General features: G+C 46.6%; 2 protein-coding genes across 2 annotated transcripts in view; one reads left to right on the forward strand and one right to left on the reverse strand.

Moving 5' to 3' along the window:
* Positions 1–18,199: 18,199 nt before the first annotated feature.
* The window catches only part of LOC110294861 (translation initiation factor IF-2-like), a 6,862-nt gene continuing 2,677 nt past the window's right edge, over positions 18,200–22,384 (reverse strand). The window contains exons 2-3 of the mRNA XM_021163347.1: positions 20,523–20,693; positions 18,200–20,453 (exon numbers count right to left, since the gene is read on the reverse strand). Coding sequence (XP_021019006.1) covers positions 19,427–20,453; positions 20,523–20,693 — 1,198 coding nt within the window. The 3' untranslated portion in view covers positions 18,200–19,426. The remainder of the gene's footprint in view (positions 20,454–20,522; positions 20,694–22,384) is intronic.
* The window catches only part of N4bp2 (NEDD4 binding protein 2), a 62,449-nt gene continuing 60,032 nt past the window's right edge, over positions 19,968–22,384 (forward strand). The window contains exon 1 of the mRNA XM_029477787.1: positions 19,968–20,050. The gene's annotated coding sequence lies outside the window, so the exon portion shown is untranslated. The remainder of the gene's footprint in view (positions 20,051–22,384) is intronic.

The raw sequence follows: 22,384 nt of genomic DNA on the forward strand, positions 1-22,384 counted from the left end.
TATTAAAGTTCTTTTCTCCTGTCTTTCTCTGAAAGACATGGTCTCACTAAGTAGCTCTAGCCAGCTTGGACCTCACAGAAATCCAATTGGCTTTGCTTCATGTGTGTCTTATCAGCACTTCCAAGGCTGAGGCAGGAGGCTGAGGCCAACCTGGGTGTGATGGCTATTCCCAGTTGCCAACTTGACTCTATCTGGAATGAACTACAATCCAGAAATGGAGCACTCACCTGTGATTCAGATCTAGAGGCTGAAAGACACGGGCTTTTTTGATCTAGATCTTGACATGGGATGACATAAGCTTTTGATCTCGATCTTTAGGCATAGTGGCCATAAAAACTCAGGCCCAGGAAAGGTGGTACACATGTTTAATACCAGAAGATACAGGCAAGCTGACCTTTGAGTTCAAGGCCAGCCTAGGACAGAGCTAGTTTCAGGTAAAGTCCTGGCTAAGTCCAGCTAAGGTCCTGGCATCATGGTACAGTACAGACCTTTTATCGGGGCCAGGCCTTTTGCGTAAGGCCTACATCAGGACGATGGAAGAAGGAAGGTTAACTCTTCTTTACTTGCATGCACCTACCTGCCAGCACATCTGTTGGAACCTGCTTCTTCAGGATTCCAGCTTATGCAGAAGATCGGCTGAAACACCCAGCCTTGTGGGACTGAGCAATTTACAGACTCTTGGAGTTCCCATTCACAACTGGCATTGCTGGGTTAGTTGGACTGCAGACTATAAGTCATCCCTATAATTTCCCTTAATATTTAGGGACATTCCATAAACTCTGTGACTCTGGAGAACTCTGACTAAGATCCCTGGGCAACACAGTAAATTCCAGGTCAGCCTGAGCTACACAGAGAGACCTTGTCTCGATGCACTGTTGGTCAAAGGGGGCTAGTAGGGAAAACGACACAATTTTACTCAGCGGAGTTGGAGAAGGGGTTTGCTTTTAAAGAAAGGCCAACTGAATAGCAGACATATATTCTTAGGGTTTACTAATAGCTAAGAGAAGAAAAATGATGTCAAAAAAGTAAGGGAGGGCTGGGGACATGGTAGAGGGTTACCTCTGAAGGCAGTCATGAAGATGCAGACCCAAGGACAGCATAGAAAGGGGAGTCTGGGGCTGGTGAGATGGCTCAGTGGTTGAGAGCACCAACTGCTCTTCTGAAGGTCCTGAGTTCAGATCCCAGCCACCACATGGTGGCTCACAACCATCCGTAACGAGATCTGACTCTCTTTCCTGGAGTGTCTGAAGACAGCTACAGTGTACTTACATATAATAAATAAATAAATAAATAAATAAATAAATAAATAAATAAATAATTTTTAAAAAAAAGAAAGGGGAGTCTGTAGCCAGGCAGTGGTGGTGCACACCATTAATCCCCCTCCCCCCACTTGGGAGGCAGAGGCAGGGGGATTTCTGAGATTGAGGCCAGTCTGGTCTACAGAGTGGTTTCCAGGGCAGCCAGGGCTACACAGAGAAACCCTGTCTTGAAAAACCAAAATAAATAAATAAATAAATAAATAAATAAATAAATAAATAAATGAAAGAAAGGGGAGTCTGTGAGGAACAAGGCAGGAAGAAGGGAGAGCCATGGTGAAAGGCACTAGGGCTAGTGTGACAGCTGTTCTCTGCAGGCTTGGCCTCCTGGGGGAGGTGGGACATGGGAAGTTGACTGCACTTATCCCACACCATTGCTGTAGGTGTTGGGCCATAGGGAGGCTCCAGGACATAGCTACAGGGGTTGGGGAGCAGAGTCTGAGGCACAGGACAGCTGGAGCTGGCTTGAGGTTCCCTGGGCCTGGGAAGAGGCCAGGGTCACAGAGTTCCCAGGCTCTTTGACATGCAGGCACCACTGGAAGTTGCAGAAGAGCTGAGAACTGGAATCTGGGCCCTCAGGCTGGATCTAGCCTGGGGCGGGGGTGGGAAGGGCCGAAGGGGTTAGCTTCTTCAGCTGGTGGGGGGGGGGGAGACGAGTCCTTGGCTTGACTGTAGGTTGCAGGCTTGGCTTGGGCTTGTGGTGGTTGTGGCTGGGGGTACAATGAGGCCTTCTACGGGAGACTATAGGTGAAGGCCTTCTCCATGGCTTTCCATGGCTCCCCATGGCAGATTCCGATGAAAAGAGAGTCTATGGTTTTAAGACATTTATTATCATGGTGAAAAATGGATGTGTAAAACCATACCTCCCTTCTCAGGGTCGGCCTGAGATTAAACACCTTTTGCAGGGAAGAATATCTGAGAAGAAAATCATACACACACACACACACACACACACACACAGAGGAAAGAAGCCCCTCCAGGTCTCTATGTACCTCATTAGCATGGAGATCTGTCTTGAGCTTACGTGTCCATAGGTCACGTAGATCCTTTTCTACATGTGGGGGCCTTGGGGTGTTGTCCTTACATGACTGATGGTCACAAATCTATGGGGTCGCTGAGGCTAGTAACAGGGGCTTGGTGCCTGGGAGCAGACAAAGTGCTTACTGTCCCTTCAGGGCTTCTAGCCTTAGTTCAACCAGGAGCCAGGCTACCTTTCATGGTCCAACGGTCCTCTGCCGGTGTGGAGAATCCCCTTATCCTTACAGTGATTTCCTGCAGAGGCTGATGGGAATTGGAGCTGCTTGTGTTTCTAATAGTTATAACTAAGAAAAGAAGATTAGACATAGGGGCTGGGGTTATGGTTTGGTTCGTAGAGGACCTGGCTAGCACACACACACACACACACACACACACACACACACACACACACAAAACCCTGGTTTTAACTCCCAGCATAGTATAAAGCAGGTGAGATGATGCCCACCTGTAATCCCAGCACTCGGGAGGTACAGGCAGTAGGATCAGAAGTGAAAGTTGTTTTAATCTACAGAGCAAAGGCCAGCCTGGGCTTCAGGAGTTTTCTGTTTGTTTGTTTGTTTTTTAAAGCTGGCGCTGGTAACATACACCTTTAATCTCAGCTTTTTGCAGGCAAAAGCAAACCGAGGCAAGCAGAGGCAGGCAGATCTCTATGAGTTTGAGGCCAGTCTGATCTACATAGTGAGTTCCAGGACAGGCAGGGCAACATAGTAAGACCCTAAAACACACACACATACACACACACACACACACAGAGAGAGAGAGAGAGAGAGAGAGAGAGAGAGAGAGAGAGAGAGAGAGAGAGGAAAGAAGTGAGGATGTTGGTTTTTATGTTTGCTTTGTGTTTGGTTTGTCTTGGTTGGGATGGTGTAAGTTAGACCCAAAGTTGACTGTTCTTTGAGCACTCAGGCATAGTTTCGCAAGCATCTGACAGCCCTGTTGATCAGGTTTAACTTGCTGGTTTATGGCTTTAGACCCTCTGGGCTTAGTGCTGTTAACCGTTCTCCCCAGGGTTCCTGCCTCTTACCTCACTGACCCCCTTCGAAAGCCTTCAGGGCTTCAGGCTTGTAGCTGCTGGAAATAGCAAGGCGCTGGCCACTGATTGGCTGATGCTTTTGGCCTATGAAAGGTGTTACCTTGAGTACTGCCTACGTGACAGCAGAAGCATTACCCAACCCCACTGTTATCTTTGGGGTCAGGATGCCTGTAGGCCACAAGTTGCTGTTTTGATGAGTGAGTGAGCCAAAGAGGCTGGGAGCTAAGATGGCTGCCGGAGTATCTGCCAGACCATCTCAAGCCTCACCATTTCACCTACAGGCTAAATGACACATCCTCTAGTGCTAGGACAGTTGCCATGGTTACCACCAGGCTCCTAAAGACAGAGGAAGGATACAAAGTTCAAATTTCCAGAGAAATTTCCACTCTTTCCCACAGCAGACATGACTATTCCTTTCAGTAATTGGCACATCCCTCCCAAAATTACTGTACTCTGCATTTGTTACCTCAAAGCATTAATTGCTGAGAAGTTGATTTGTAAGTGAGGGGGGAAAAGGCCTCAGGTTGCTCTGGAGGCTTGTCACCATGGACTGTCCTAGTCACCCTGTTTTCAGGCTAGACCAGATACACTGTGAACTCACAGGCTCGTGGACGAAAACAATTTAGGCTATAGATCGTTCTCGACTTTCTTTGTCATTGTAGAATAAGGTGACCCGGGATGAGTGAGTGAGGTTTGCTGTTGTAGGCCTGTAACCCCAGCTTCTCCAGAAGCCAAGCTGGAAAGTTCAAGGGCTGCCCAGACTAGAGTGGTAAAAGGGAGGCTGAGGATACAGCTCAGTGATGGAGGACTTAGCATCCCCAAGGCCCTCCCTGTGCGAAACTTCAGTGCCAAATACAAAGGATGGGAAGAAAGAAGAGTCCCCATGATCTAACCAAGGGACACTGGTTTTGTAGTCAAAGATTTAAACAGAAACACCGTGTGGATTAATTATCATTTCAAAGTTCTCAATGGTTTGCCTCTCACCAGTGGAAATTGGCCTGTTTGGAAAATGTGACCATTACCTCTCCAATCTAGACTTCTCTGGGGTCTGATGAATGGCTGTTTCAATTAATCCAATTAAGGTTTATGGATTTCCTTTTCCCTCTTTTCTTTTCCTTGAAATAGGATCTTTTTTATATAGCTCAGGCTGCTATGAACTCTCTATGCAACTCAGGATGACCTAGACCTAAAGGCAGTTTTCCTGCCTTAGGCTCCCCAGAGATTGGCAAGGGAATTGGCATTTTGGTTTTGTTTGTCTGTTTTTGTCTGGTCTGTCAAGAAGCTTGCTCTAAAATAAAAGCTTTCCATGAGCCAGGTCTCAGTATCCAAGGCCAGCCTCCTGACCCTACTACCAGCACCTCCTTAGAGAGTGTTGTTAGCACCTTAACATTTCGGCTAGGCTCCGCCCAACAGTTACCTAGCAACAGCCAGGTACAGAGAGCTTGGCTTGCTATACAAGGACTGATTTGCCTCTCTCATGCTCTCTGACCTTTTCCTTTCTCTCTCTGACCCCTCTCCCTCTTTTAATCACCCCCACCATGTTCCTGGTCAGCCTCTTTCCCTCTTTTCTTTCTTCCCCCCCTCTGTCTCTCTCTCTGTCTCTCCCCTTCTCTTTCTCTGCCTCTACTTCCTTCTCAACCTCCTTTCCCATGCCCCCAGATAAACTTCATTTTATACTAGACCCATCATATGGCTGATATTTGAGGGTGTGGGTGCCTCAGCCTGGGCCCGCTAAGGTACCCCCTCCTACCACACCACACTGCATCTTACAACACACATCAGAGATGGCAGGCATGAGTCACCACATGTGGTGTCTGAATGAAATTGGCCCCCAAAGCCCATAGGAAATGGCACTATTAGGAGCTCGTTGGAGGAGGTGTGGTCTTGTTAGAGGAAGTCCCTGGGGGGTTTTGAGGTCTCAGAAGCTCCAGCCAGGACCAGTGTGCCACTTCACTTTCTCCTGTCATCACCATAATAGACCCAACCTCTGGAAAGCCTGCCCTAATTAAATGTCTCCCTTTATTAGAGTTGTGGTCATAGTGTCTCTTCACAGCAATAGAAACCCTAACAAAGATACTGCACTTGGCTCTTCTGACTTTAGTTTAAAAACATTATTTCTGAGCCGGGCGTGGTGGCGCACGCCTTTAATCCCAGCACTTGGGAGGCAGAGGCAGGCGGATTTCTGAGTTCGAGGCCAGCCTGGTCTACAAAGTGNGCTCCAGGACAGCCAGAGCTATAAAGAGAAACCCTGTCTCGAAAAACCAAAAAAAAAAAAAAAACATTATTTCTGGCCTTGAGTTGTTTTTCACAAAGTCATCAAGACAACTGACTTTCTAAACCACCAGCCTCTCAGGACACCACTCACTAAACCAATTGGATAGAACTCTGAGGCTGTCTGTTTTAGAGTCTCCTAATTGATATTTCTATAAAGCATCCAGTTTGGTCCCAAATCAGTAGGTAAGTGCAACTTCCGTTCTCCTTTCTAGGCCTCTCGTTGATTTGACAAATTGCTCCCAAGGTGGGGCCTAGAATGAGTCCTTGGTGTACAGATAAGACTGTAATATTATTCATTTAAATCCAGAGTCATAACTGCTGGGGATTCCAGCACTCTGGAGACCGAGGTAGAATAGTGTGAGCTAGAGGCCAGCCTGGGCTACCCAGTAAGAAGCTATCTCAAGGGGCTGGAGGGGGTTCAGCAGTTAAAGTGTTTTCTGTTCTTTTAGAGTTCGGATCCTAGCACCACTTCAGGAGACTCACGACCACCTGTAACTTCAGCTCTGCGACACGCTACACCCTCTGTTGCCCTTTGTAAACCACCTACGCATATGTATGCAAACACACAGACACAAATAAAAGTAAAATAAATACATTAAAAAAAAAAAAACTATTTCACAAAAGTGGAGAGAATGGAGTTACCTTTGACCTGCCCATTCCACCTCCAAGACTTCGACCTAAATAAATGCAGATGCTACACACCACATGTATACAAGTAAGAGAGAGAAACGGAGCCGGGCATGGTATGTATGTATCCCTAGCATTCAGAAAGTAGAGACAGGAGGATCAGGAGTGTAGCGTCATTCTCTGGTACACTGTGAGTTCTAGGACATTCAGGGCCACATGAGACCCTGATTTTATAATTCATTGCTGTATAAGGTATTTTAATCTGTAGATTTTTTTTTATCTCCCTAAATTTGAAAAATGGGCCACCTCCTTCAATTTCGGAAACATATTCCAATTCCAAAAAAAAAAAATCCCAACTATTGTCTGTTCCTGAGCCTTAAATTATGGAACAATAGCCACTGTCTCCCCCCACCCCCCTTGTTTGCACTGATCCGCTGACCACACTCAGAAGTCTTCTCCATCTTGCAACCCCTGAGAACTCCATCTTCATGCCGCTCTGCACACACAGCTCCGGCTCCTGGACGTTCCTGTCCCACTCAGCTTGCTGAAGATGTTGTATTACATTTATGTATCTACACTTACGTGTCTGGTTTTGTGTGTAAGCATGGAGGTTGGAGCCTGACAGAGTCGGGCCTCTTTTACCTCTCAAGCTGGCTTGCTGGCCCTTCCTTAGCTTCAGCCAGGGCTCCTGCACTGGCTCCTCCAGCACTCGGCCCTAGTTTGATGACTTCTCTTGCTTTTTGCTCTCTTACTTTGCTCAGTTGTATCCCTCAGCATCATCTTGAAACTGGGACACAGAAGTGAAACCTTGGGATGTTACATATCCTAAGTTTAAATTATTATTATTATTATTATTATTATTTTGGCATAATTTCTCTGTGTAGCCTTGGCTGTTCTGGAACTCATTCTGTAGACCAGGCTGGCCCCAGACTCAGATATCTGCCTGCCTCTGCCTCTCACATGCTGGAATTGACAGCATGCACCACCACCACTTAGCAATAAAATCATTCTTAATTCTGAAGTTTATGAGCAATAAACCATTCATTGTCTTTTTGTCATGGAGAAGTTCAGTTTTGTTCTGATTGAACACACATAGTCTTCTGTATGAGGCTTGCTCTCCTTTTTTTCCCTTTTGAAAGATTTAGAACGGTTTTTCTCTCCCTTCCTGGTCCTTTTACATCTCTCCTTTTACCCAGTCTTAGAAAGTTTGAACTGAGGTTGGAGAGATGGCTCAGCAGTTAAGAGCACTGACAGCTCTCCCAGAGGTCCTGTGTTCAACTCCCAGTAACCACATGGTGGTTCACAGCCATCTGTAATGGGATCCGATGCCCTTTTCTGGTGTGTCTGAAAACAACGAAGATGTACTCACTTACATAAAATAAATAAATAAATAAATAAATAAATAAATCTTTAAAAGAATGAAAGAAACAAAGTTTGAACTGGATACAATCAGAATGGGAGAATCAGGAGTATTGCCTAGTTTAAGACCACCTTGGCCTACATAGTGAGTGGTCAATCTTGGTCTATAGAGTGAGAGCCCGCTTAAAAATGAGATGAGGAAGAAGAGGAGAGGGAGGAGGGGGAGGAGGAAGAAGAAGAAATAACAACGTTTACTCTTCAAATAAAATTTCAAGGTATCTTTTTTCCCCTCTAAGACTATTTTCTTCCTGATACATGGTTTCATGTAGCCCAGGCTGGCCTCCAACTCTGCTTCCCTGAGGATGACCCGAGTCCTTCTGACCCTCCCCTCTCTATTCCCCTGATAGCAGAGACTGCCAGTGTGCACCTCCACACACAGTTTATGTTGCTGGGCTCCTCTCAGACCCACATCTACCTATTGAACTGCCGACACCAGCCCATCTCCTCCTTCTCCCCCTTCCTCATTTGCTCTCTCTTCGTCCCTATCCCCTGCTAGATTTTTACTCCTCCTTACAGATGTTGAGTTCTCTGGTATAAAATCCTACCTCCCGAGCTGGGCATGGTGGCGCACGCCTTTAATCCCAGCACTTGGGAGTCAGAGGCAGGCGGATTTCTGAGTTCGAGGCCAGCCTGGTCTACAGAGTGAGTTCCAGGACAGCCAGGGCTACACAGAGAAACCCTGTCTTGAAAACAACAACAACAACAATTTACCTCCCCGAGGATATTAATTTACTTTTCAAAAATTTCCTCCTCTGCCTGGATTGTCTTTGTTATCTCTATGATTTTTTTTCTCCTCCTTTTGGTGCCAGTCTTTACCGTTGCAAGCTTTCCTCTAAGCCCTAGAGCTCTGTTGATCTGAATGTTTGTTCTGGGTCTTAGTGAACTTTGCCAATCTGATTGGAAGCTGGGTGTGAATGGGCCGGTCCTGAGGCACTTGAGCATGTGATGAGCTTGGGTGGAGGTGTTTTTTTAAGGGCCTGTTTATAAAGGTATTTTCTCTGTAGCAATTTAGATTCTGGAGGGAGAAGAGTCTCTTAATTTCCTGCCACAAAGAATAAACCTGACTTCTGGTGCTGCAGTCCGGGAATGACTGGGGAGGATTTGGGGATCTGCCCACTCTGCCGCAGGCCACACCTTTGGTTCTCCATGGATTTGTGGGGGAGGGGAGATTGTTTAACCGCTGTAGGTCTCTGTCTCTCTCTCACCCTCTCTTATCTCTCTTTCTTCCTCCTTTCTCTCTGACTCCTCTCTCCTAGACTTCCTTTGTTCCTTTCCCTCCTTAATGGCCAGTACTCGAATTTACTATATAGCCCAGGCTATTCTTAATCTCGCAGTCCTTGTGCCTCAGTCTCCCCGTGTTGGTTTACCGATGTACCCACCATGCTCAGCCTACCCCTGCTGTTTGCAGCGTCCCAGTGTCTGTGCTTAGGAGGATGGGGAAGTACTTTGGACTCTCCCGCCTCTACTTCCCAGAGTGCCACAGCCATACTTTTTCTTTCCCTTCCTGAGACAGCAGGGTTTCTCTGTGTAGCTCTGGAACTCACTCTGTAGACCACGGTGGCCTCACTGAGACCACTCACTGGACCACTCACTGAGATCCACCTGCCTCTGCCTCCCAAATGCTGGGATTAAAAGCGTGCGCCCACCTCCCCTTCCCGCACCAGGCTAAAGACAAGTTTTTTAGGTAGCCTATAAATGAAGCGGGGTGTGGTAGCAAAGGCCTTTAATGGCAGTATTTCAAAGGCAGAGGTTGTAGGATCTCTGAGTGGAGGCCAGCCTGGTATACAGAGAATGTTCCAGTACAGCCAGGATTACACAGATAAACCCTGTCTTGAAACACACATGTACACACGCGGCGCGCACGCACACACAGACACAGACACACACACACACACACACACACACACACACACGCGAGAGTTTTCCTTTTGTTATTGTCATGTTGTTGCCTGGTTTTAGTACTGGGGTATTGCTGCCTTGATCGTCTTACTTCCCTTTCTGTTTTGTGGGACAGTTTGAGAAGCATTGGTATTTACTCTCCTTTAAAGTCCGCTAGGTTGGCCTGGAACTCACTGTAGAGCAAGCTGCTCTTGAGTTTGAGGCAGTGTTCTTGTCTCAGACCTCCTCAGTGCTGGTATTAAAAGTGTGAGCCATGACATCCAACATGACTGAAAGATGAATGTGAGTATGTGTGGAACATGCAGGCACGTAACTCATTATTTCTGTCCACTTGGAGGGCATGGGAACTCCGAGGCCGTGTAGTACTGAGCACACGTAGAGCCTGGATCTCGGTTCCTCAGCGCTATTCTTTGATCAAAGGGACCAGGAGTGCCTTAGAGAAGTACTTGATTCTAGAGCTGGGACATGTTGAACACCCTGAGGCACAGGAAAGGAAAGAGTGTTTAGAAAGAGAAGGAGAGTATCCAAAGGTCTCAGGAACTTGTGCCCTTGTATGTTCCCACTGCCAAATCTGGAACGATTTGAGAAATAGAATCAATAATTATAATGTGCAGAATAAAATCAATGTCCACGAACCCATACTGACGTCAATATAATTAAATGAATAAATGGGGGTAAGGAAAAACTATTTATCACTGAAGATTCCAGTTAACAGATGCAAAATGGATGAGGAGTTAGCAGTGTTCTTCCTTAGACAAGCAGAGCAGGAGTAACACTTGCAGGCAAGAGCCGGTGATGCATGGGAAGGAACATGGGGGCTGCAACACTGAAGAAAAGTAACATGTCTGCATACTAGCAAAGCATCGAATATGTATCAGCCTGTCACAATGAAAGGTTCTATTTTGCACAATTAATATATGCTAATAAAAGAAACAACATGTCTTACCCAAGATATCATGCAAAAGAAAGAACAGTAACTTTATTGTCTGGTATACACCAGTTTAATGCTTCTATTAAGGTCAAGGCCACCAAGAGGAAGATACTGACAGCATGCACTGAGAAGACAGGATCTCTTAAAGCGTGTTTTTGTCAAAGATCCATTACTCTAGTCAAATGATGAGAAAAATATAAGAGCAACTCAATTCAGAGACATTCTACAAAGTGACAAAAGATGACTCTCAACTTATAAGGGGGCTACATTTGAATTAAAGCCATCTGTGATGGTTCATTTCAGGTGTCATGTTTCCAGAGAACATTGGTACATGGGCTAGCCCTCTGGCCAGATTCTCAATGTGAGAGGCATGATCCATTTGGCGAGGGCCCACATAGAAGAGGAAGGTTCAAGAAATGGGTACCTGATCTCTGACTTTTCTTGGTGGAGTGGGCCAAGCCTTCTGGGCCATTGCTCCTAGACATCAGACTCCAGGCTCTTCAGCTTCAAGGCTTTCAAGGATTAGCTGTTCCCTTTGGTCCCTTTGGCCTTTGGTCTCGCACTCGGGGCTGCATGACCTGCCTTACTGGTTCGGAGACATCCTTCTCTGTATGAACTTCTCTGTATGAACCAGTCTCCCAATATTACACACACACACACACACACACACACACACACACACACACACACACCACTGGAGAACCTTAGAACCTTTTATGCATCATTCTAAGTTGAAGATATAATGATGTAAAATGCTTATTACTTTAGTGTGTGTGATGTGTAGTTGTTATATGGAGATAAGAATGCAACTTGTGGGAGTCGGTTCTCTCTCTTTCCTTTCACCTTGTCCAGCGACTCAGGTTATCAAGTGTGGTAACAGGCACCTTTACTGGCGGGCGGTCAGGCGTTGGTGGCGCACGCCTTTAATCCCAGCACTCGGGAGGCAGAGGCAGGCGGATTTCTGAGTTCGAGGCCAGCCTGGTCTACAAAGTGAGTTCCAGGACAGCCAGGGCTACACAGAAAAACCCTGTCTCGAAAAAAAAATTAAAAAACAAAACAAAACAAAAAATAAAACAAAGCCGGGCGTGGTGGCGCACGCCTTTAATCCCAGCACTCGGGAGGCAGAGGCAGGCGGATTTCTGAGTTCGAGGCCAGCCTGGTCTACAAAGTGAGTTCCAGGACAGCCAGGGCTATACAGAAAAACCCTGTCTCGAAAAACCAAAAAAACAAACAAACAAACAAACAAACAAACAAACAAAACCAGGCACCTTTACCTGCTGAGCCACCCTGCCTGCCCTGAAAAATACTGTATCTATGCTCACTGTAGAGCTTTGCCATCCCTTGGCTGACTGGGAGCTGTAGGTTTTGCTGCTGCCCAGCATCATGGAAGGGAATCTCACCCCCTACCACCAGCTCCAAGCTCAAAATTCCCAGTAAAATGTCTTCTGAATGTTTGTGGCTTTTACATCTTCTTTAATAATGATTTATTTTATGTAGATAAGTACATTGTAGCTGTATTCAGACACACCAGAAGAAGGCGTCTGATCACTTTATTACGGATGGTTGTGAGCCACCATGTGGTTGCTGAAAATTGGACTCAGGACCTCTCTGGAAGAGCAATCAGTGTTCCTAACCGCTGGACCATCTCTCCAGCCCCCCTTTTACATTCTTCTCAAACACTGGAAATTAAGCTCTTATAAGTTGGGGACCATTCAAGTTCTGATCAAATGTACCAAGGTCAAAGGATGGGAAGGAGACTGAGGGCACAGAGCCAGTCTTGATGTGGAATTCTGGGTTGGATCCTAGAACAGGAAAGAGTCCGTTAGGAGAAAAGGCGGTTGAGCCTGAGTAGAGTGTAGTTGTTTTGCCAAGTATGACATTTCTCCCTCAGGTTCACGTGCTGAAGATGGGGTCACCAGCTGGCGGTACTATTTTGGGAAGAGCAGTTGATACAGGGATGGGGTGGGGTGAGGTGAGGAGTAGGATCGGAGATTGGGATGTAAAGTGAATGAATTAATGAGAGGAAAAAAAAAAAACAACCAACCCTGTAGAAGGTAGGCCTAGTTGGAGCAAGTAGGTCACCTGAGACATGTCCTTGGAGGCTATTTCTCTTCCCAGACCCTTCTCTGCATCTCTTCTCAGCCTCTTGGCGGCCATGAAGTAAAGTCTCTTCCACACACTCCCGACGCCATGATGTCTTACCTCATGTGCCAAGCGAAGGACTGTGTACCTTGAACTGAAACTTGTGAAAGAAGGCTGGAGAGATGGCTTAGAGATTAAAAGCACGGGCTTCTCTCCCAGCGGACCTGGGTTCAATCCCCAGCATCCATGGTAGCAACTCACAACTTCTATATCTCTAGTCCCATGAGATCTGATTCCCTCTTCTGGTGTGCAGAAAATAAAGAAATAAATTAATTAAAAAAAAAAAAAGAAAGAAACTGAAAGAAAGAGACAAAAGTAAACCTTCAGATCTTTAAACAGCTTCCGGCTTCTGTCACGGTACTGCGATACACAGAACCATAGTTTCTGTACTGTTAACAAGCTGGTTCGGAAGACTAGTTATGCATGTTAAAACCATGAGAAGCTAGGGGGAGAGTGTATTCAAACTCTTGACTTTTTTTTTTTTTGTAAGTTTTCTGTTTGTGTGACATCATCTCAATAAAAGGTATAGGTCATGGATGTGACTCAGGCTCAGTTTGTAGACGCACAAAACCTTGGGCTTTGGATGGGCAGTGGTGGCGAATACCTTTAAATCTGGTACTTGGGAGGCAGAGGCAGGCTGATTTCTAAGTTCCCGGCCAGTTTGGTCTACAGAGCAAGTTCCAGGGCAGCCAGAAATGAAAATCCTGTCTAGAAAAACAAAAAACCCCAAACAGAAAAGAAATCTTTTTTTTTTTTTTGTTCCACCTATAGGGTTGCATATCCCTTTAGCTCCTTGGGTACTTTCTCTAGCTCCTCCATTGGGGGCCCTGTGATCCATCCAATAGCTGACTGTGAGCATCCACTTCTGTGTTTGCTAGACCCCGACAGAGAAGAAATCTTATTGAGCCATACAGGTGGCTAAGACCAAATGAAAAGTTCCCATCAGACAATTTGTCAGGGAGGATGGATTGAGAAGCAGACCTGTGAGGCTTGCCCTAATTTCTTCTGTTCTTTGGTCAAGAATAAAGGGCAGGACTTGTTTTACATAGAACTAACTGCTAATGACTAATCCTTTCCCAATTAGAAGCCATGGGGGCTGGGGGGAACCATGCATTTTTAATTCCATCTCATTGGATAAAACTGTAGGAAAATAATGGCTGTGGAGAAACTTGGCTGGCATGTTTCTCTCTCCACCCCTTGGCTAGTCTGAAGGCAGGAGATTATTAGAAGCAGCTTAGGGATAACGGGGTAAGTTGTGCTTAGAAAACAGGAAAATTGAACCTTAGGTAATAAAAACTTGCTACAAGATGGAACCCTGTAGGTCTGTAGGAACTTGGATCAACCCTTCAGGGCTCAGCTGCCAAACATGAACTTCTCTGACTCAGTAATGTAGAAAAAAATATCAGTTAAAAATTTTGTTGCACGAATCCATAGGTTTTCCTGATATTGTCTCATAGAGTGACGTGTAAACTAGACTGCTAATTTGCTATAATAAGAATACAACGCAGGTTGCTTATTTTACCACCATCTCGAGACACTCTTGTCTTGTAGAGAAAGCTTCAAGGAAGGCTTGGTCATAGACCATTGCCTGGTTAGCAGGAGCAGGATAGCAAGGCTAGAGTGAGCAAATTATGAAAACTGAGCACAGCAATCTCAGTAATGGGGATAGAATTTCTAAGAAGTGCCTTTTTTTTTTTTCCTTTCTTTCCTTTCTGAGACATACTCTTATAGCTTGCTCGTCTCACATTTGATGTGTAGGCTAGCCCTGAACTCTTGATCCTCCTGCCTCTGCCTCTCAAGTGCTAGGATTCCACACAATGAGCTGATTCTTTGTTGCTGAAGTGGCACATGTGCCCTGTTTTCCTACCTCTTCCCAGATTCCTGCTGAGGGGAAAGACAGAAGCTTACCAGGGCTGCTGGTCTGAGCTCTTCTTTCTCTTGAGTCAGTCAGCTCTGAGAGAGTATATATTTCCTCTAGGGTTCAGGACAACTTCTCTATCTTCCAAAGAGATCTTAGTATTTAGGGTTATCCTCATTCTGTGGTAATCTCTGTGGTGGCCATTCCTGGTTAACAAGCTGACTATATCTGGAAGAACTACAACCCAGAAATGGACACTCCTGTGATCCAGATTTTGGAGGCTGGAGGACACAGGCTTTTGATCTGGATCTTGAGGCACAGTGGCCATGAAAAGCTTAGGCGCAGGCCTTTAATCCCAGGAGACAGAGGCAAACAAATCTCTGAGTTCAAGGCCAGTCTGAGACAGAGTAAGTTCCAAGTCCAGGCATTGGTGGTCATACCTTTAATCTGGGCCATACCTTCTACTGGAGGCCTATGTCAAGACAATGGAAGAAGGAGAGTGTCTTTTTCTCTGCCTGCTGGCAGTTACTTGCCAGCACATCTGTTGGAGCCTACTTCTTCAGGATTCCAGCTTATACAGAAGACCAGCTCAAACACCCAGTCCTGAGGGACTGAGCAGCTACTCGATTCTTGAACTTCTCACTCAGCTTGCCCATTGTTGGGTTAGTTGGACTGCAGACCGTATGTCATTCCAATAAATTCCCTTACTATATAGAGATATTTCCAAAGTTCTATGACTCTCAAGAACCCTTCTAAGCTTATTTTATCCCCCTTTATTTTAGTTTCCTTATTATTTTTACTTCCATATTTTCTCACAACTTTGAGAAAAGCTGGTGCAGCAGTGAGAAGAGATGGACACTAAGTTTAGTTTTGTCCATGAAAACTTTGCTCATGTCACGATTCCTCCCTATTGGTAAGTTATCTCCTCTGGCTGGGTGGTGAGGTCTGTGCCTGGGATCCCAACCCTCAAGGGGCAGAAATACAGGAACATGAATTCCAGGCCTGCTTGGGGTAATTATTGAGAACCTATCTCAAAATGAAGACAAAAAAGGGGGGCTAGAGAGATGGCTCATTGTTTGAGGACTGCTTAGTGCTTTTCAGAGGACTCAAATTTGGTGACCTGGGTCCTGTCTGGTGGTTCACAGGACACTGACTCCAGTTCCTGAGAATCCAACACCAGCTTCTGTCCTGCAAGTACCTGACATAGATGAACACAAAAAATACATCTTAATAATAAAGGAGCCGGGCATGGTGGTGCACGCCTTTAATCCCAGCACTTGGGAGGCAGAGGCAGATACATACACATACACACACACACAGACACACACACAACACACAACTTCCATGTTGCTATTGCTTCCCCTTCAATACTCCTGATTACTTACTAAAATCTATATTCCATATTTGTTACCCCAGATCCAATTTAGGGGGGTGTCCTTGGGGAGGTTCTTACATGATTGGTATGCCTTTCTTCCTACAACTGGCAATTCTGCTTCTTCCTCTGTCCCTTTGCTCCGAAATCCTAAAGCCCCCCTCTGTCTCCCTGCCCAGCCATTGGCAATTTTACTCGCCAATCAGAACCAGCTCGGGACCGGGACCCTCAGTGTCTTACATTCGGGATTCTAGGGCAATTTTGGGAACCCATAATGCAAGCATTAAACCAAATCCACAACAGTTCCCTCCTACTCAGGAGATTGGTTTTGGAGTTCTTTTTTTACTTTGCTTTGTGTTTGTATGTGTAGTGTGTGTGTGTGCGCGCGCGTGTGCGTGCACATGTACATGTGTATATACAGAACCAACATTGACTTTAATCACAGTTGGGCTAGTCTGGACTTGCTGATGAGGAGTTTTGGAATCAGTCACAGAGGGATGCCCCATCTTCCCAGCTTTTTTACACAGATTTTGGGAACCTGAACTGTATTCTTCACACTGGCAACTCAGAGATGCCTCTCTTTACTGAGTTTTCAAAGTTAATTGGCTTCATCAGTCTTTTCTGATTCGGATGTGTGTGTATGCATGTTCGTTCACATCTGGGTGGGGGCATGCATGTCTGTGGCCAGAAGCTGACACAAAGCATCTCCATTCTTGCCACTTTACCTATCAAGTCAGGACACCTCACTTGAAAACACAGCTGGCCTAGCTAGCTGATTTTCAGGAGAGATCCTATCTCTATCTTCCATGTGTTCTGATTACAGGGAGGTACACACCACTTAGGGATCTGAAATCTAGCCCTCACACTTTCATGGCAAATGATGCATTGTGTTAATACCTGCTTTTTATAGATGAACAATTGTAGGAAATTACATTTTCTTCACTGATCGCGCCCACTCACATCTGTAATTTATTGAGTTACTAACATGTGTTCACAGCTTGTCACAGAATAGATACTATGAGTGTCACCTGAAAGACGTAATTGACTTTGGAGTACTGAAGCCACTCTGAGGGCACAGAACACCACTGTCTATGTGGTAAGGACACAATCCACTGAAACGTGTTTACTTTAGTTAGCAGCGGTAGCACCTACTACCCCATTTCCATGGGACTTGTTTGGCTTTTGTAGTCTGAGGCTTCACACACGAGACAAGAACAGTAAGTAGGGTGTTACCGAGCTACATTCCCAGACCGTATGAGAGGTGAGATCGTGAGATCCGAAGACAGGGGAACTAAAACAACTGATCTGCTATTATGTAACTAAGGAGAGAAGCAGATGGACTTTTTGATTTGCTATCCCTGTTTATTCCACCTTTAACACAGCACACTGCTTCTTTTGTACAAGTTTCTGGGTTTGGCAGTGAGGAATACAAGGCTGAGCAGGAAACAACCTATCTTCCAGGAGTTGGTAATCCAGTAAGAGATCAAACATCTGTAAAAACTAGGATTAAGCAGAATAAGGCAGAGGGAAATAAAGGTGCCATACATTACTTTTTGTGGCAATGAAATTATACTTAGGCTCCAAATGCAAATATAAACAAACAGCTTTATAACTTATACAATAAATATATTCCAAATGTTCTGAAAACGTTTACAAATCTCTAGTTCCTTAAGGGCCAGTTTTTTTTTTTTAACTAAGATTTGAGTAGTCACCTCATTATTAAAAGTATTAGCTGGTAGCATTTTGCCATTCTACATATTCATCTGATATTTTAAATACTACCTTCATACAATTAATTATAACCAATTATACTCTAGTCAACTGGAAGACTGCAGAGGTGGAGCTGCACCCATGAGAAGTAGCACCAGTGTCTGGAGACTCTGTAATTCAAATCTTACATGTCTCCTTTGAAACTACAGGACCTAAGCTCGAGAGAGAATGAATGTGATAAACAATCCATTTATTCCAATGCTGTCTCCTCCTTTGAAAGATGTGTTGTACTTTTCCTATTGGCTTAGAATGTGAGCCAATAAGGAAAGAGGAGTCCTTGGAAGTATTCATAAAGCAAGCCTGGCATTGTGCACACTGGTAAAGATGGCTTTGTTCTTTACATCTGTGAGAATTTTATGGGGTTGATACTTTTCTTTTGACATAGTAAGCAAAAGTAATTCAGACTGGGTGGTGCTGTCCCTTGAAATATATTCTCTAATGTTTAAGAATTCCCCCTTTTTATTATTTGAATGTGATAAATCCTTAACAGATGTTCAAAAGAAATTCAAGAACTTACAAGTTTTTATTATCACGTTGAACATATTTCAGGTGAACAAAATTAATATAAATTTGCTAGGTTTGTTTGAAGTCTATAATTACTAAGTTTCTTTCATTTCAAAAGTGGCATATATTACAGTTATTAGGCTCCTAATAGCTGCTTAGAAACAGATTAATGTTAGGTTCTCAGCAGTAGCTACTTACACGCTCAGGATTGTGGACTATTACATTTCTTTTGTTTACCATATTTAGAATAAGCCTTAATAAAGATGTTTGTATAGTATATATTTTTAAACACTGAAACTCAAGAGATCTCTAAAAAGACAAAGAAAATGAAAAACAAATCCATTAGTATTCTTTTCTGTGTGGGAGATTTCATTAGTAAATTTATTTGCTTAAGTACAATAGTTTCTTTGCTTAAATACACCAGTTTCTAGAAAAAAATCCACTAGACCATTTGCTCATTGAGTGTGAGAATGTTCGAACCAGATCTAAAGGGATTTTTTTTTCACTTGTATTCTTTTCAAATCTACATTCAGTTTAAATAATTGCCATAACAATTGACAGATAATCTGTCTCTCTGATGTGGATGAATACTTTATCAAGAGGTTATTTTACTACGGGGGCGGGGGGGGGGCAGTGAAAGAATACAAAGTAATTGCAAAGAGAGGAAACTCCAGGAGAAAACAGACACAAAAACAAAATGAACAAAACTAAAAACTCCGAAACGACCAGCAGCATCATTAATCAGAAGGCTAGAGAGAGACACACTTTTGTACTCTGATCGTTTCATGTCAGGACAGAACAAATTAAACGAGGAAGTCAGAGTCCAACAGGAAAAACATGGAGCGGGCTTAGGGGACGGGCTAATCATCCAGGATCGTTAAACAGGGAAAGGGAACACTGTTGCTTTTTCTTGGCACCTGAAAACTCCAGCTCCACACTGGCAAAGGCCGCAGCTCTTTTGGGCTCAGGCCAGCGGGTTCCGACCGCACGTTGGCGGCGCGGGCTGGGTCCCGGCAGCCTCCGTCCGGGTTGCTGGGGCCGCGGGGCCCTTTGTTCCCGCCGGGCGCCGCCGCCCGTCCGCCCCGAGTGAGCGGGCCCCCGTGGGGGACAGCGCGGGGCCCATCGCCTCGCCCCGCCGACCTCGCAGCTGCAGTCCCGCCCGCCCCAGCTCCTAGTTCCTCCCTCGCTGCCCCGGGCCAGAACGACCTTGTTTTGCTTTTCGGGCTCGGGAGAGAGGTGAGGGTTAGACCCGGCCGCGGCTCACCGGGGCGCTTACACGGGCAGCAGTAGGGGGGGGGGGTCCCCGCGCCTGCTTTTTCCCGGAGCCCTCGGGGGACAGCGGCGGGCCGCAAGCTTCCGGGAGAGCCTCGGGGGCCCCGCGGGTCCCGGGCTGAGTCTCCCGCCAGGCCCGGGACTCACTTCTCGTAACGGAGCCGGCGAGGCGCCAGCACCGGTGGGCTCGGGTCTCCGGGCCGACGCATCCTGGAGAGCCCCGGGTGGGTGGGTGGGGGGTGTGCGGAGCGGCAGAGGTCGCGGCCCCGGGGCGGGGGCGGAGATCCACCTGGCTACGTGGCAGCCATTGCGGCGGCCGCGAGACCCCTCCCCACGCGGCCGCCCACCCGCCCTCTCGCGGCGGGCTCCTGCGCGGCTGCTCTTCCCCGGTCGGACGGAGAGCGGCAGTGTGTCCTCGCTCCGCACGCTCGCTGCGTCTCCCCCACCCCCGCCCCGCGGACACAGCTGCTCGCCAGCCCCGCGCCGCGCCGCGCCGGAGAGCGTAGTGGCTGGCGGCGGCGGGAAAGGGTTGCGGACCCGCGGCGCTCACTCGACGACACGGCCCGGGGGCTTCGACGCCCCGCTCCCGCGGCAGGTAAAGGCGGAGGTTGGCGAGGCGGGCGGCGGGACTCGGGGAGGAAAAGAGCGGGAGGGGATCCCGGGAGCGCGGAGTCCCAGAGGAGGAGGGCCCGAGGCGGGCGGCGAGCGAGAGACGCGGCAACCCCGGGCAGGCGCGGGCCGGGCGGGCGGGCGGAAGGGGAGTGAGGCGTCGCGGGAGGCGGGCCCTGGCGCGGGGCCCGAGGCCGAGCGAAGGCGGGCGCCGCGGCAGCTTCCCCGGCAGCTCCTCCAGCGCCTGGCGGGCCTCCAGGCCCCGACACACCCCTCCCGCCCCCGGACTCTCCGGGTGCCTTCCCGCCCCGACTTGACCTCGCGCCCCTGCGAGCGCCCCTCCGTTTTCCCAGGCCGAGCCTTGTGGGAACTTGGGCCGCCTGCCCGGGCTGATAGTGCCCGTAGAGCTGTTTATTTACTCACTTCCAAACCACACGCACGCACGCTCGCAAGCTCACTCCACACCGGCAGGCTGGCCTCCCTCCGGGCGGGTGCGCCCGCGACCCTCGCCCCTTCCCATCCGTAACTTTCCCTCTCGCTCTCCGAAAACCGGGCTTCGAGAGACGGAGTCAGACCGCGGGGCAGAGTTTATCCCGCTCGCGCTTTTGATTACAACACTTTCTTTATTCCTGCCCCCAAAAGAGAGCGGGAAGAATTTTTTTTTTTAACTCGATGCCAGCCAGATCGGAGGCAGGGCCCGCTGGCTTTAGGGAATCCTTCCGCACATGTCTTTAGGAGTGGGAGGTGGCCTCGCTGCACCGACAGGTTTGTACACACTCTTGCCATGCAGTGGTTGTAACGTCTCCATAGCACAGGTCTGGCTTGCCAAGGATTGGCTGCTTTTTCTACTCGGTGTCTCCGAGCCAATCAGGATGCGCGGCTTGCCTGGAGACTGGTTAACTCAGAAAAGGTGGGGATTGGTTGAGCCTCCGAGGTGGGGAAAAAAAAATCCCGGAGATAACCTGGCCTTTCAGAAAACAATGACTGATTTGCAGCTGCCTCTCCGATCCCAGTTAATTTATTTCTTTTTAATACAGTACCCTTCGATAGCACTATTCGCCTTTTCTTTCCTTAAAAAAAAAAAAATCACTTCTACGGTTGGCTTTCAAATTAGCTCTCAGATGCAACTCGTTCGAACTCCTGTGGTTCAGTTTTCACAAAAATAATTTTTACGAAACATAATGCGTTTTTGTGTGTTGATAAGTGTGGTTCAGTTTTCTTTCAGCCGATTTTTTTTTTTTTTTTTGTTAAAGGTCAGTCAATTTTCAGTTACTATGCCAACGTATTATTTAAATGTTCTGCGGAGATGGGGGTGTGTGTGTGCTACAGTGGTGGAGGTATTGGGAAGAATTAGAAAGAAATGGCTGCTGCTCTTCTGCAGAGAGACAGAGATTTAGTTAAGGAGGAAAACAAACCAAAACAGCAGCAGCAGCAGCAGCAACAACAACAAACTCAACCGGGAAAGCAGTAACAGACCCCTCTTTCCTGCAGATCAGTGTACTGTACTCAGAGCTTTCTGTTCACCTGTTGGCTTTAGTCGCTGTCAAGTGGCAGTACTGAACGTAATAGGAAAACCGGCTTAAGTCATGGTAAAGGCATTTATCTTATACACAATTAGAGGCTAACTCCTATCAACGTAGGTGTGTTTTAAAAAAGACATTTTTCTTTTAAAATGCCATGATTTAATCCTGTTTCTCTGAGTCTTTTGATATGCAGAGGAAACGTTTTTATTTTGATTTTTTACTTTTTTGAGGTATGTTCTCCATATATATTCCTGGTTGGCCTCAACTCAAATATCCACCTGCCCCTGCTTCTCAAGTGTTTCAAAGGTATGATTAACTATACCCAGCAGAACCGTTTATTTATTTATTTACTTTTGGATTTTCGAGACAGGGTTTCTCTATGTAGCCCTGGCTCTCCTAGAACTCACTCTGTAGACCATGCTGACCTCGAATTCAGAAATCCACCTGCCTCTGCCTCCCGAGTGCTGGGATTAAAGGGGTGCGCCACCCCCCACCCCCAACAGAACTGTTTATTAATCAGCTTGAATTTTAGAAAGTAAGTGCCCACCTATCTTCTCGGCCTTCCCTTTAGCTTTTCCTATGCGGAATGATGTAAGTTTGAGGCAGAGCCAACGGTCAGGCTGAGCAGTGAGTCTAAACATATTCTCTCACGTCCCCTTTAGAGTAGTTTATGTAGGAGTTGAGATTGAAGTTTTCTTATACTCCCCCTTGCAGACTAATACATTATTTTTATTCATCTTTATGGTAATCAAATCACACACTTACTGATGCCCAGCCTGTCTTTTTTTTTTTTTTTT

Source organism: Mus caroli, chromosome 5, assembly GCF_900094665.2.
Source record: "Mus caroli chromosome 5, CAROLI_EIJ_v1.1, whole genome shotgun sequence".
NCBI classification, from domain to species: Eukaryota; Metazoa; Chordata; class Mammalia; order Rodentia; family Muridae; genus Mus; species Mus caroli.